This window comes from Vidua macroura, chromosome 1, assembly GCF_024509145.1.
Source record: "Vidua macroura isolate BioBank_ID:100142 chromosome 1, ASM2450914v1, whole genome shotgun sequence".
NCBI classification, from domain to species: domain Eukaryota; kingdom Metazoa; phylum Chordata; class Aves; order Passeriformes; family Viduidae; genus Vidua; species Vidua macroura.
In genome coordinates, this window is record NC_071571.1 from 129,193,860 (window position 1) to 129,208,610 (window position 14,751).

The 14,751-nt window shown below is 38.4% G+C and overlaps 1 protein-coding gene across 2 annotated transcripts; it reads right to left on the minus strand.

The window, feature by feature from the left end:
* Positions 1–1,985: 1,985 nt before the first annotated feature.
* On the minus strand, positions 1,986–12,038 carry C1H8orf88 (chromosome 1 C8orf88 homolog). Of its 2 annotated transcripts, none has more exons than XM_053999935.1 (6): positions 11,950–12,038; positions 9,774–9,879; positions 8,883–8,959; positions 7,448–7,532; positions 3,936–4,042; positions 1,986–2,253 (listed from the first exon to the last, which is right to left on the minus strand). In XM_053999935.1, exons 2-6 carry the CDS (start codon positions 9,859–9,861, stop codon positions 2,215–2,217), a joined length of 396 nt encoding a protein of 131 aa, XP_053855910.1. In that variant the 5' UTR covers positions 9,862–9,879; positions 11,950–12,038; the 3' UTR covers positions 1,986–2,214. The 2 variants fall into 2 exon arrangements, with proteins under 2 accessions (XP_053855910.1, XP_053855919.1); XM_053999944.1 differs by having other exon boundaries at positions 9,774–9,865; positions 11,950–12,037.
* Positions 12,039–14,751: the final 2,713 nt, after the last annotated feature.

Sequence of the window (14,751 nt, forward strand, 5' to 3'; positions counted from 1 at the left end):
AGGGCATTGAAATTACCCTCACAATGACATCAGTATAAGTTTAAATGTTTCTTGTCTTCATCAAAGTAAATCTACTCATACTCCTGAACAACTGGCTGATATTTTTACTATGCCAAGATGTTAGGCTAGTGTATAGCATGGGTTTTTTTGTCACTACTGACTTACTAACAAAGGAAATAGTGACATGTGACACAGATTGTTCTGGTTTGAAAGCAAAATCAGTGAGAGACTCCAAGTCAGAAATATAATTTATTGGGAAAAGGGAAAAGAAACAAAATACATGCAATAATACAAAAGGAAGACCACTGACAAAGTCAGAATACAACCTGACACCCCTTTGTCCAGCGTGTTGGTAGCAGTCTAAATTGGAGGGGCTGCAGTCCTCCTGGAGTGGCAGATATGGTTTCTGTTGGAGCAGTGGTCCTGTAGAAAAGGTGTAGTCATCCAGTGGAAACCCCAGCTGTGTCCTCTTGGAAACCTGCGGGAAGGCTGCCTCTCCTACCAAAAATCCCAGAATATATCTAGGTGGGCATGCTTAGCTCCTCCCCCCTGGGTGGAGCATCTCATAATGGGGTGATGTCATTCTGACATGACATCACACGACAATGCGGCGGGTCCTTGATCACCTGTTAAACAGAAACGCCTCCTGGAGGGAGTTATCTCTGAGTCATGTGGCAAGACATTGATGGGCCCATTAACAGGAGATAAGGAAAACTGCCCAGAAGACAACTTTTACACAGATGGTAATAGAAAAACATCCTGCTTCTCAATCTCGGACACAGATTCAGGGAAAATCCTTAAAAATGACATACTACACTAAGGTTTGTGACATTTTTCCTTTTCACTAGGAAAAATGCATTAAAATCATTCTTACAATAACTTGCTTTAGAACTTCATGTCAGTTAGGTGCTGGAAGGGTGAAAAAAGCTGTAGCAGGTCATATGTCCTTATAAGAGCTACTCACCTTTGTATATATACTAGTAAACAAACACTTTGATGAATCATACACAAGAAGAAGTTTGAGAAGTTTCACTTAGGAGTTTTGAGAGCTACACACAGAAACTGTCTTTGACACATACTGGGAAAAAAGATCCATATGACTCACTCTAAGAAACTCCCAGTGATTAAAACCCAACAAAAATATTTATTTGCATCATTCAGGAAAAGAAATCTAGCGCCAATCCAATGCAACTTGACAGGTTTTTGCATTACTGCAATTGCCATTTAACACATCCTCATTTAGCTTTCGTTATCATTTGTGACAGAGGGTAAAAAATTGCCTGCGGTACCCAAATGATATTACTATAGGTCTAAATACACATTTAGAAGTTAATTCTATTAATACAAAATATTTATTATTGATGCCTGTCAACTGATAGATGCTTTCAGGAAGTACTTGAACTACTGCTTTCCACTTCAGTATTGGATACCATACTCATTTAAGGGAAAAAGAGAGAATTAAGTCTGCATTGGTACACCCATTTACCCATATAAGACATAGGATTAAAATCTGTCTTGTTCCTCAGTTTTTCCTATTACTTTCCCTTTTCAAAGTCAAGAATACAGGACAATTATTTTCAAAGAACTTTAAGGAATGCAATGCATAGGCAGGTCTCCTGATGCAGGATGAGAGAAAATTTCTCATTAGTGAAATAAGAAGAGACTTCATATCTTAAAAGAAGGTATGTGTATCCACAAGATATTACAGAATATCTTGTGTCAAGATGAAGATTTCAAATTAAGAAGAAGCAAGTCAAGTTTTGTCAAAAAGAAACCCAAAAAAACCCTCTCTACTACTAGAGGGCTAGATACTCTAACACATCTGAGATTTGACACAGCCAGTAGTTGTTCCATCTTTAATTCTAAGGAAGGGAGTTGAGAGCAATCAAAAAGCCCAAGTCAAGTATTTATTTAGAATTTATAGTCGGGCAAAATATCTGGCTACATAACACAAACAATACAGTGACAAAATTCTGCCACACCAATATGTAAAATTATTTATTTTCACTTTAATCATATTGCCATTTCAGGCATTACAAATTAAAGGTTTGTCTCTTAAAGCATTCAGGCAATTACAGGAAGAAAAAGGCATTTTCATAGGTTTCACAGGGTTGTACTTCCATCTGCAGGCTCCCAAGTACCTTCAAAAATCTTGAAGACCTACATGAAATGTAGCTCCCTCACTGACAGACTTTGGATCTTCCAAACAACATGTCACTTCTTGCAGATGTCAATGAAAGGTTTGTTCTTTACCTGTAAGACAAACCAACCCTCAAATTACTTCTGTTGTAACAGGTCACTTAAAGTTTTCATTTCAATCTGCTTGTAACTCTTTTCTTCTCCATGTACATGTCACAATTTGGATTTTTTTTTAATTATAGCAAACAGTTCTATTTTCATTAATCATAGAGACTTCATCTAAAATTTTCCTATTTTGTGTCAACACAGTAGTAACATCTGTTCAAATACTGAGCTATGTACTGGTAGCCCTGATCCCCACATCTCAAAAAAAACCCCAGCGTCCTTCGGGACAAATGTAGTCCACAGTCCACCAACTGTAACAACTGCATCTCCCTTCTACAAGTCATCCTAGGAAGTTTTCTTCATCTGACAATACAACTTGTACTCATAAGTGGGCACATACTTCAGCAGTAGCTTCAAAAATTCAGAACTAGGAAAGTCTTAGATACGCATGAACTGTCTGAATACTCAGTTCAGCAGCAAAATGTTGAAAACTACCCGCTCCAAAATACAAGATCACTGAGACTGTAGGACTGTCTATTTGTCATTAGAAATTTATTTGCAGGCCACCTTCTGCCACTTTTAAGCATCATTCATTTGATTTACACATGCATCTCTCAATCCCTCTGGTTTCTGTGCAAAAAACAGATGACATGATCAGTCAACAGGCTGGAATTTTGGCTGAACTAGGTGATCTGATTTCTGTACAGGGACCCTCCTTTATCCTAGGAATTGTAAACATCTGAAAGCATACAGATTATCAAAATTTGCCACTCTTAGAAACACAGGTGGTGGGAGAGGGGGAAAAGTTAGGAAATTAAAGAGCTGAGACTTCCGAATCTGAAAGCAGGTTTTCAAACAAACAAAGCTTTAATCTTGAGGGTAAATAGAAAGATATAAAAAGTAAGATCAGGGAAAGCTGATTATGGTCATATAGTAGTTAATTTTTGTTTTTTCAAAGAACAGAAATTTTTAAAGTTTAAAAATGCCTCCAAATGTAGCCAACACAGTAATCACGTGGACATACTTTTCCGTATAAGAATCCTATTTGTAGCAGAACTACAGCCCAAAGGTCTCAAAAGCAAACTAGCATGTAGCCTAATTTGATATGATGTTTACACAGAAGATTTCCCCACACTTGGGGTCTGGAATGTGATCCAGTAGATATTTTCTCCTAGCATATGAAGTATTTGAGGATTATTTAATCACAAACATTATGGTAACACACATGGATATCCTTCACATTCATCATTCATTTCTATTAATTTCTCCCCAAAACCAAAGACCGAAGATAATGGTAATACAAACTGCACTGAGCTCATTAATGGTTTTGTAATGGACGCTGATGCATGAACAACTCAAGCGCTGGATTAAGATTTTTACCAAGCTGGAAATTTATCAAGATTGTTTTGTTTTATTTTGAAAACATGGAAACATATCTTACCTTTTTCCTGAAAACAAATTAAAAACCCTTTCCCTTTATATGGTACTGCCTAGGATAAGATGTCAAATATCAACCGGAAAAGTTACATACTGAATGTAACTTCTGACTGTGCTGAATTGTACAGACTGTCCTTTGGAGGTTTTACCGATTCGGCAGGCCAGTTTGAAGGAAAATGTTTCCTGTCAAATGGCTTATCAAAACTTCCATGGATGATTTTATAACTTCATTCACTACAAAAAAATGAACTTACTGGTTTTTTAAGTACAATTGGGTGATCAGGAAGAAACTCTGGTTTCTTCTGAGAGAGAGAAACATTTGAAAGCTTCAGAAGGAAATCTCTGCTGTATTGGATCCTTTCTGTGAATATACAAAATCACTGAGTTCAACATTCTTGTTTAAGGGATTAAGATTGGAAATTCAGAAAAATTATTTGGTAACTTATACAATGGTAGAAATGCTACATGTGGAATATAAAAATCAGTTTTAAAAACAGAACTAATTTAGGTCTTACCTTACATCAGGAAATTCTGAAGTAAATTACAGAGCATTTCACTTTAACTGTAGCAAACTGACATAGTAAATCAACACGAAAGAAGAAAAATGGTGAATCTAACCTTACAAATACAGACTCCTTGTATCTTGTTCTAATTAGCAGAAACACCACAAACTGCTCTTGAAACCCACAAGAAAATCTGTTTATAACTCACTTCAAAGTGGCACCTATTTCTAAGGGACAGATAACAAAAAAGGAACAGATAACAAAAACGGGGTATCTCTTTTCTTGGAGTTAATAAGTTAAATGTCTTTCAACACCTAAAAGTAATGACAAGATCTGCTGCACGTAAAATGGCAATCAGATTAATAGCAGTGAAATATTTTTGAGAGGTTATGTTGAATCAACAAGAGTCAGAGCCTCTGATCAGAACATGTAGGTTTCTCATTCAAATTTATAGCACTATGTCTACCATGGCATAGCTTTGGATACAGGATGTCTAGCAATGTCTGTATTTAAGCTGATATTCTCAAATAAGAGCAGAAACAAGAGGAAAGGAATTAGGCAAAGAAGGAACAAACTTCATCTCTGATCCTAGATGACAAAGAAGCTTATTCCTTTAGGAATGATGGTCTTCCTGAAAGATTGTTACACTGTCACCTGATGGACGACAGTTTTTGCTTCTCAGATTGTAGGATGTTGAAAAGACAGAAACTGGTATCAACTATGACATGAATTTTTTCCTGCCTCTGAACACAAACAATGCAGTAACTGGTGAACCTAAGGGAGGGCATGTGGGTAACTTTGAGAAAAAACAGTTTAAAGAATACGAGCATACTTGAAAACTTATGTCTTGTTTTTACCTCCCCTTGATTAAAAACCTATGAAGATGATGACTTCTGTAAGGCCTTTGACACAATCCCCCACAACATCCTTCTCTCTAAATGGGAGAGATGTGGATTAGACTGGGTAACTGTTCACTGGATGAGGAACTGGTTGGACAGTTGCATCTGATCTCATGTTGGAACAAGTGCAGAGGAGAGTCCCTAAGTTGATAACAGGGTTGGAACACCTTTTCTATGAAGACAGGCTTAGATAGTTGGGAATGTTCAGCCTGGAGAAGAGAAGGCTCTTGGGAGACTTTGGGGCAGCCCTCCAGTACCTAATGGGGGCCTACAAGAAGGACTTTTCAGAGGCATGTAGCGATAGGAAAAGGGGGAATGGCCTAAAGCTGAGGGACAGTAGGTTTAGGCTAGACAGGAGAACGAAATTCTTTACTATGAGGGTGATGAGGCACTGGAAAAGGCTGCACAGAGAAGTTATGGATGCCCCATCCCTGGGAGTGTTCAACATCATGCTGGGTGGGGCTTTCAATAACATGGTCTAGTGGCAGTGTCCCCACCTATGGCAGGGGGTTAGAACTTGATGATTTTTCAGTCCCCTACAACCCAAAGCATCCTATGATCCAAAGAGTAGTGGTCATGTCTGGATGTAGATCAGTGAGTAACGAGTGGCAGTCCTCAGGGTTTCATATTTGGACCAGTACTGTTGAGTATCTTCATCAATGACAGTGGGATCAACTGCACCCTCAGCAAATTGCAGGTAACACCAAGCAGAGTGGTTCAGTTGATATACCTGAGGGACAGGATACCATCCAGAGAGAGACCTGGAAAAGCTCAAGAAGTGGGTCCATGCTGCAGTTAAGAACTGCTGAGAAAGATAATTGAAAGCACAGCTCCGCTGAAGAGATATCAAATGGAAATTATTATCTGGAACTTAAAGTACAGCTGAACATAAACAGAGCGCTAGAAGAAATTGTACTGTGCAAGGAAAAAAAAGAAGAAAACAAAAGACTTATTTGTAAGCAGTAGCTGAATAGTAGGACCTCTGAAGTTGTGTAACTCTAAAGGAAAAGATTACAACTATCAGCAAACAAACAAAAGCCCTTTGAAAACAAGTGTGAGAAAAAGTTTGACAGTGTGGAGAATTGTGGAGTAGACTCAGAGAGGTATCACAGAGCAATTAACCACTGAAAATGATCCAAAGTGTTGGATTATACAAGAGACCAGGATCTGATGAGAAGCTGTTTAAGTTCTTGTAGAACAAAACAATCTCTACTCACCACAAGCAGAATCGATGACAAAGGATCAGAAAGACACCACCAAACAGATAGAACTTGACAAATCTGCCATCTAACTAGATCCAAAAACCAGAACTCTCTTCTCTTTATCAAGATCAAAAATAGAAGAAATTAACCTGAGCTTGAAAGAAGATACATGGAAGACTTATTTTCAAGCCAGTAACACACAACAGAACTGCACTAATGCTCAAGAATCTGAGCGATGGTAACCTCAGACTGACAAAAATATGAAAGCCTCATTAAAACTTAATAGAATTTTTTCAAATTTTGTTCACAAAGAGCAAAAGAACAAACTACATCTTCAGAGATTACTTAAGGATTGGAAATTACAGATGGATGCCTGATTACAGGCAGACACAGGCAAAAGAAATTGTCTCAACAAACTGGTGACCTAACCTGGGTCACTGATGCAGTTTCTGTGACATGTTTAAGAATGAACAATTAGGTAGGAAGCATGGCAGAGAAGTACTGTGAGAATGCATTTGAAATCTAAGATTATCCCTTAACAAAAAAAAAAAAAAAAAAAAGAGTAAAATTTCGACTTGGTTAAACTATCATTTCTCTATGAGTACAGTGGCAGGCAGTACAGAGAGAAAAGCATAAGGAGCAAACCTTAAGGACCGTACTGACACAAATAGTCCAGGATTAATCATAAAAAATTAATTCGTATCTAACCACTCAAATGCTATTATTTCAGAACCACTGTAGTAAGAGCAGGACAAGGAAGCCAAAATTTTGAGTTCTTAACTTGATTACATTCAACAGTCTGTATGCCACAACTGAGCCCTGCATCAGGCTAAAGGATGCAACACAAATGTGTACTTTTACACACACAAGCAATCTACACAAACCCAGAATTTTGTGTGAAGAATTTTTGGGCTTTTTTAAGACAGTTATATCCCTATATGCAAGCGGCTCTACCAGTGGAAGTTTTCTACCTCAGTTATGGTCAACTTTTGCACCTTCTCTAGAGTGTCATGTGAAAAGCAGAAAAGTTTCATACTGCTCTCCAAACTATCAATATACTAGTTGATCAGTAAAAATAAAGTGCAGCCCACATCACTTCAAAGTTCACTTGTCCTCCATCCAGAAAATACAATCCTGACACAGCTCCCCACGCAGTATTTACCTTTTTTTGCTCCTGATTCATGTTGTTTTGGTTGACAGAGCATCACAGCTTGAGTTAAGATCTTCACTTCAGTCATTTCAGATGACTAAGATAGGAAGGAAAGGTATGAAGCTTATCTCCTTTAAGCATATTAAAACAAGGATATATGTTTCTTAGTTAAAAGTAATAGTTGTAGCACAGTTTAATTTGAACCTGTAGAATGTTATTCTTGATTACATACAATAAAAGGAATAGTTCAATAAGACAATACAGATGAAGATATTTGAAAGACGTATTTTACACAGAATTTTACAGTGCTAGTCTTTAAAAAGAACACAATTATCCCTTCCTTTTCTATTACCCCGCTGAGAATGCAGCCACAAGCTGCTACATTTGGGAATAATAAAAGCAGGAAGGACTTTCTTTAAGACCAAAGGATGGACTTGGATTGTCTCACTCAGCAAAAAGAAGATGGTCAAAAGTATTATTAAAAAGACTTTTCCATATGCAACATTAAAGTTAAAAAAATATAAGAAATACAGCTATACCTATATCAAACAAAGGCAAAATGCAGCTACATGTAGCTAAATACTGATTAAACAGAATATTACAACACTGTTGACCAGAGGCTTATTTAAAAGGGAGTAGTTTGCTCTCCTCAGTAATTACTGCTCAAGAGACAAGTGTAAGTGTTAATTTCCCTATGTTGGATCAAAGATAGGCTCCCAAGACCTTGACTTTTTTTTTTAAGTCAAAGGCAGCTTGCAGAAGCTCAATAAAATAAAGAAGGATTACTGGGTTACTAAAACTCATCTAAAATAATAAAAAAATAAAGCAAAAATTAAGGAATTTGTTCTAACAAAAACCCTCATCATCAATGCTCTGAAAAAAACACTCAAATCAGAATCAACAGAAAGTCAAATTCAGGCTATGAAACATGAAGCATTCAAGTTGAAAGACTTTAAACTTCATTTTCCAGCAAATACCTACAACCAATTTCAAGTCTGAAAAACATATCCATACCATGTTCAAAGCCAAGCACCTCTAGCAATAAAGCATAAAGTTTTATGATGTTTGCTGTCTCAAATGAATTTCCGCATGTGCTAACAACAAAAAAAAAATCTAATTTTATTATTTATACATAATAAATGAAGATAGAATACATGTACTCTATGTTTAAAAGAGCTGACTTAAACTCAGTGAAGACTAAAGAAATGCCACACAGATTTTTGTAAGAATCTTAAATTCCTAAGCTGCATTTTTCAGCTATTAGTGCATGCAAATACCAGAGAAAGGCATTCCTGAAACTCATAATTCTTTTCAACAGTTCTGACACCGCTGGTTTAAAACATTCAGAGTCAAGGACACTCCAAACTGGAAACAGTTTTCATTTGGTTACATAACAGATCAGCTGACTTCCAATTTATAAATAATTATATATTTCCTCAATACTCACCCAGTCAACCTTACTCTGCAAACATACTTCAGTGCTGCTGGGTAATTCAGTCTGAATGTTTAATGCAAAGGGTGATGCTGGTGAGCATAAAACATTAAGAAAAAATAATTTCAATTGATACCACAGCATTATTTTGTGATGCTTGTCCCAAGAACATTCTTTGCTGCACAGAGATTATACAGGCATTTATTCACAACTTAGAAGCTCTTCATCACCACAGGAGCCCTTTTCCACTTCTTCCATAAATTTTATACAAAGTAAAAATTTATGATGTCACTTAGCTCCAGTACACATCAGCACAGCTGATGATTTTCCGCCCACCAAAAGTTTCTAACTTAACCATAACAACTCGAATACTGCAAAATCTAGGCTTTAATCTATAGAAATTTATAATTTAAACCAAAATATTCACACCTGACATAAATACTGCATGATTTTTTTTCTTAAAGTTTTTTGAGTTTTTTGTTTTGAATTTATATGAAAGCTAGATAAGAACAATGCAGTGCAGTATACTGTACCCAAGGCATCAGTATTTGCAATAAAACCTAAACAATCTGTTAAATTATGTGTATTTTATGTTTTCAATAGTAGGATCAGCCACCCCAAGAAATCCAAATTTAACAGAGAAGTCTGATCCAGCTTTCTGAAGCTACATGCCAAGCTAGAAGACCAGTACCAAAGAACTCTGCATAAATCTAATACAGTTTAAATTCAGATTTTATCACAGAGATGATGTACTAAGATCAACACACAGCAAGGAATTTATTCACTGTAACTTAACAAAGTAATTTAAAAACAAAACAAAACAAGACACAATGCACATCCTTGTTACTTCCTGAAATATAACCCAAACTTTGGTAAAGTGAACTGCACCTTAGCCATGCTACTCACCTTGTTTAGAAGATAGTTGATGCAGAGGTCGTGCTGGCTGAAGGGATTTACCAATAAGCTTTTTTGCTTCTGTAACATTTTGAAACATCGCACTTCAAAAAAGCAGCTGAAACCATTAGCATTCAGTTTCACATACGGATGTTAAGCAAGAAGAGCAATCTACCTACTCCTTGTTAGTTGCATTTGACAAGGCAATATTCTATCTCGGCAGGAAAAAGCAGAAAGGTCTGATGCATAAATTTTTTTAGATGATTGAATATGCTGGATAAAATTTGCATGAAGACAGAATCAGAGACTTTTCTCATTTTTCCTTCCAATTGAGCTAGCCTAGCTTCTTCTTAAGAAGATTCTTTCCCTGTATGTCTATGTGTGCATTTGGAGAAAGGAGATGGGGACATGATGGAAATAAGGGAGTTTCTAACATTTTAGTTCAATGGTTTTTAATTAATTAGCATCAGCATACCCCTTATCAATCTGCACAGGAGTTCCTTACATATCTATATAAACTTACAGGACTGTTTTTTAATAGCTACTTTAGTTAAATTAATACAGTTTCGTATCTCCCCACTCAGTTTAGCTACTATAGAAGCATCAAAAACTGCTAAGGTGGAGCTAGGCTGAAAAATCTCACACTTTCACTAAGCAATCAGTTGGAAAATGCTCATTTTAGTATCTGTATCTTAATGTATCTCCCTCTCATTCCCATCTCTTTTGTCAGCTAGGAGACTTTATGATTTGAAGGAATTTCAGCTTTTTTTTAGAGAAAAAGAATACCAGAAAGAACAACTGCCACAATAAAAATTATACTGATTTTTTCTCTAAGAAAGTTTACAAGACAAGGGAATAATTGTTATAGAAAAAAAATCAAGAACTAATCACGAATGCAGGAGTTACAACTACATTATCCATTTTCAGTACAAAACATGAAAAGAGAAGCTAGGCTATTAGACTCAGTATCATACACAACTTTAGCTGGTCTTTGTGTTATAGGAAGAAAACTAAAAATCATCTGATAATTTACTACATTATAATTTTTTGAACACTTCTAACATAGTCAAATAACAATTTTCCAACATATGAAGTTTGAGCCGACCCAGGTCTAGAAACCAACTGTTTGATGGTTACTCTCTGAATTAGAACAACTTAACTAAAGCTAGGAAAAAAAAATCTGGTTGGATTCTCTGATTTTCCTACCTGTTCATCTTAAAAATGAAGACTTCAAAGCTGTAGTCAAAAGCAGCAATGAAAATTCCTGCAGCTGAATTAACTAAGACTACAGCTAGGGATGACATATTTCATTTTACCCAGCTTAGGAATGCTTGTATAAATCACATTTATCCTAGATAGTGAATTTCCACAGAAGGCAATGCAGTAATAATACACATTTGCATCAGAAGAGTGAAAAAAACCCAACAAACAGGCAAGTTTTCCTTCATGCCCTGACAACAAATGATATGCACGCTTTTAAAAACCAGGAAAACCTGTTTAAGAGGCTGGCTAGCTTCTAGAATGCAGCACACCTCTATTTATTTGTAATGTTCTGACAATAAAAACAAGATGTGTGGTGACAGCAAAACAACACATTCTGCCGCTCTTCCCTCAGCCTCCCCCAAGAAGACGCTAGAAAAGACCTCAACAAGTTATCTAGCCCAACCTCCTCAATTAATAGAGTGTTCTTTCTGACCAGTTTCAGGGAAAGTGGAGAAGGAGTCGTTTTAATAGCTGAGAAATAAAATGCTTCCATGAGAGACTACTGCAGCAGAGGTGGCAACCCAAGAATTGTCCCTTCCAAGGCCACACTGCTTCTCTGGGGTCATTCCCATGGGAGACCTGCCCAGCAGAAGGGACCAGCAAACAGGCCTAGAAGCAGTTCTGCAGAACCTGTGATTTATTTTTTTTTTTTTTACTGTCTTAACAAACTGGACATTGACAGCAGCCATCTTCCAAGAGCCCATCTCCAGTGTTTGGAAGGCTCTTTCCTAAATGCGTGAAGGGGATTTGACGCTATTTTCGTGAAGAATCCCCACGAGTAACTGGAAACTGACCGTCCCCCCTCGCCCGTAATGGCACCGCACAGGGAACCCCACAAAGAAACAAAACCTCCCTCCGCCGCCCGGCCCCTCGCCCCCTGCCCAGCCCCCGTGCCCTGCTGTGGGCCGGGGGATGCCCAGCCCACCTCCAGCCGCCGGCAGCGCCCCTGCCCCGCGATGCCGCTGGCCGTGTGTGCCGCTGAGCCCGCTCCGTCCCTCAGCGCGGCCGGGCGGGGCGGCCTTCGCGCGGCGGCTCGGCCGCGGCCGCGTGCCGGGCGGGGTCGTTCAACGTCGCGCCGCGGGCCGGGCACGGCCGGGGCTCCTCGGGGCTGCGGCGCCGCTTCCCGCACCCCCTTGGGATCCAGGGCAGCGGGGCACGCCTGAGAGCTGCCCCACGAGGCCCTGCCAAGGAGCAGGAGAGGCGAGCCGAGGTGCTGCTGCCCAGCTCGCTCTGGGGTTAGACCTGAGACGGACTGGAGGTAGATGAAGGTGTCTCCTCCTCTGTCGCACAAATGGAGTCGTGTTCCGTCAGGGCCTTACAGTGGAAATTGGGAGAAATAAGTGACTTGAATACAACTGTGAGGCCTCTACAGCTAACCTCATCGAGAAAGAAAAGGGCAATTTGCAGACTTGGAAAGCTGTCTGGGAATTGGAAAACTGCCCTCACCAGTCTGCCCCGAGCACTGGGCAGGAGGGACCAGAGAACGGCCTCTGGCTTCTCAGTTGCAGAAGAGATGGCGTCCTGTATCGTTTGGAAATTCAGAGTTTTTCTAATTTTTTGCTCACAACATGTAATCGACAGTAACCATGAACACACCCTGCTAACTCCCAGAGAAGCACACTAAAAATTCCCTGATGTTAGTTTGCTGGACTTCATCTTACTTAAGTATGAAATATTAATTAAAAGTTCTTAAGTTTTTGCTGATTTTTTAACATTTATATTTCATATCACCGACTAAGAACTTCAGAAGTTCAGAATAGGAAGGTAACACCAAGTACACAATCACATAAATAACAAGTAATTAATTATTAATATCCACTGTTAAGGTTTATAGTCCTGGCTAGTTTATAAACACTGTTTTATTGGTTCCATCAAGCATATTGGCTCTGCTTTGCTGCCGTCTCTGAATTTTACTAACTTAGGTATTCAGAGATGAAACTGTCCCTGAAATAGTGGCTATTGTATACAGATGTCACGCTCCTACATTCTTCTCTCCTAACACATCATCTTCCAGTTGGATTCCTGAACTGTTCATGCATGATGTGCTATCAGCTTTCTCTTTGCAGACACTGGTGCAGCACATCTGCATACTCACGAACCCATTTACTGCTGTTTAACGTCTGATTTAAAGTAATTTCTCCCAACTGAATTAGTTTATACTAACATGTCCTGTTTCTTCTGACCCATTATCCATTCTCACAAGATTGTAATGTAAAACAGCTGCTCTCCTATTCTTATCAACCATTCCCTTAGCTACATAAGAATTAATCATAAATTATTAATATGCAAGTGTCCATAAATATTAAATGTCTCTGCTGTTACTCCAGAACTGTTACTGATGGGAAAGTCAATGGGGCAACTAAAATAAATTATGGTTTTTCATGGGGCTGTTGTGCTTTTTGAAAGAAGTGTGTCAGGTGCTGCAAACCAGATTTACACAAGAGTGACACTACCCTTCTTGACATATTGAAATGGTATCACCTACAGATGTAGCAGTACGGATTCTTCCGGTATTTTTGCATATTTAAATATGCTAAGGATCAACTAAAGAGTAAAAAACCTCACATGTGTTTTTCATAGGGGCTATAAACTGGGTTGCTTCTGGGTTGTAAGGCAAGGAGAAGGGGCACGAACAAAAATATGGGGAAAAAAAGGAGTGTGCCAGGTATTTTGAAAGCTTGTTGCTTCTGGACGTGCTGGCAAGGTGGGAATACTCGGGCTGGTAATGGCTGTTTTGCGAGGCGCTGCCCATCCCAGCAGGAGCAGTTATCACCTCGCACGCCGCCCGTGAGTTGGCAATGCCGGCAGAGCAGCGAGGCCGCTGGACTGCAGCCACCGCCCACATCCCAGCAAGCTGCTCTCCTCAGCAACTTCGCCCGTGCCTGGGGAGAGTCGTGCTTCCCACTGTGGAAAATGAAAACGTGAAGTGGAAAAAACATTAGCTTATCAATTGTCTCTCAGTTTGTCTGCTGTTGGCAATTACACTACAGAAAATTTCTATTTTGTTTGGTTGGTATTATGTTCTTAAATGATGTGTTCTCTCAAATAATCTAGTGTTCTCTCAAATAACTGATATATATAGTAATTAATTTGAAGGGTCAATGACAGTTTGGGTGGTATTGTTTATGTTCTTAAATGATGATAATCTAGTATTCTCTCAAATACCTGATATATATATATAGTAATTAATTTGAAGGGCCAATGACAGCCAAGAGAGACTTACTATATGTTGCAAAATATAAATATTAAAGGTTTTTGTAGCTGTGTGAACAAAATGTGGGGAAAAAAAACCACCCCAAAACCAGCTCTTTTTTCTATTTGATGAACTAATCAGGGAAATTTTTTTTTTTTTAACATACTGGTCGTGCTCCTAAACGCTGTAGATTGCAAAAGTGACACAGTCACTCTTGTTCCCTGTACTAGATATGATTCAGGAAAGCAGAAAACATTTATTAAAGACAATATCAATATTGCACGTGTAAAAATGAGCAATTGCACATCAAAATGAGCGTGTAATTGTAATTGCATGTGATCTTAGGTTTGTAATGGATGGCACTTAACAGCAAAGTAATGGTTTTGTGCTGAAATGAAAGGACTCTTGGGTCAGCCTGAGGGCACACTTGTAGTTGCAAGTTTAAAAAGCCATTTTCAGTGTAATTTGATCTCAGTTCTGCAGCCAAATGTAATCATATTTGCATATGTAATTGTAATTTATTTAGCAGTAATT

Bases quoted from the DNA above. Each gene is read 5' to 3' on its own strand.
- C1H8orf88 (XM_053999935.1), bottom strand. From the start codon at position 9,861: ATGTTTCAAAATGTTACAGAAGCAAAAAAGCTTATTGGTAAATCCCTT. The intron at 8,960-9,773 runs GTGAGTAGCATG...TATGCTCACCAG, and splicing joins TCAACTATCTTCTAAACAAG to CATCACCCTTTGCATTAAAC. The intron at 7,533-8,882 runs GTGAGTATTGAG...TTCCTATCTTAG, and splicing joins TGCAGAGTAAGGTTGACTGG to TCATCTGAAATGACTGAAGT.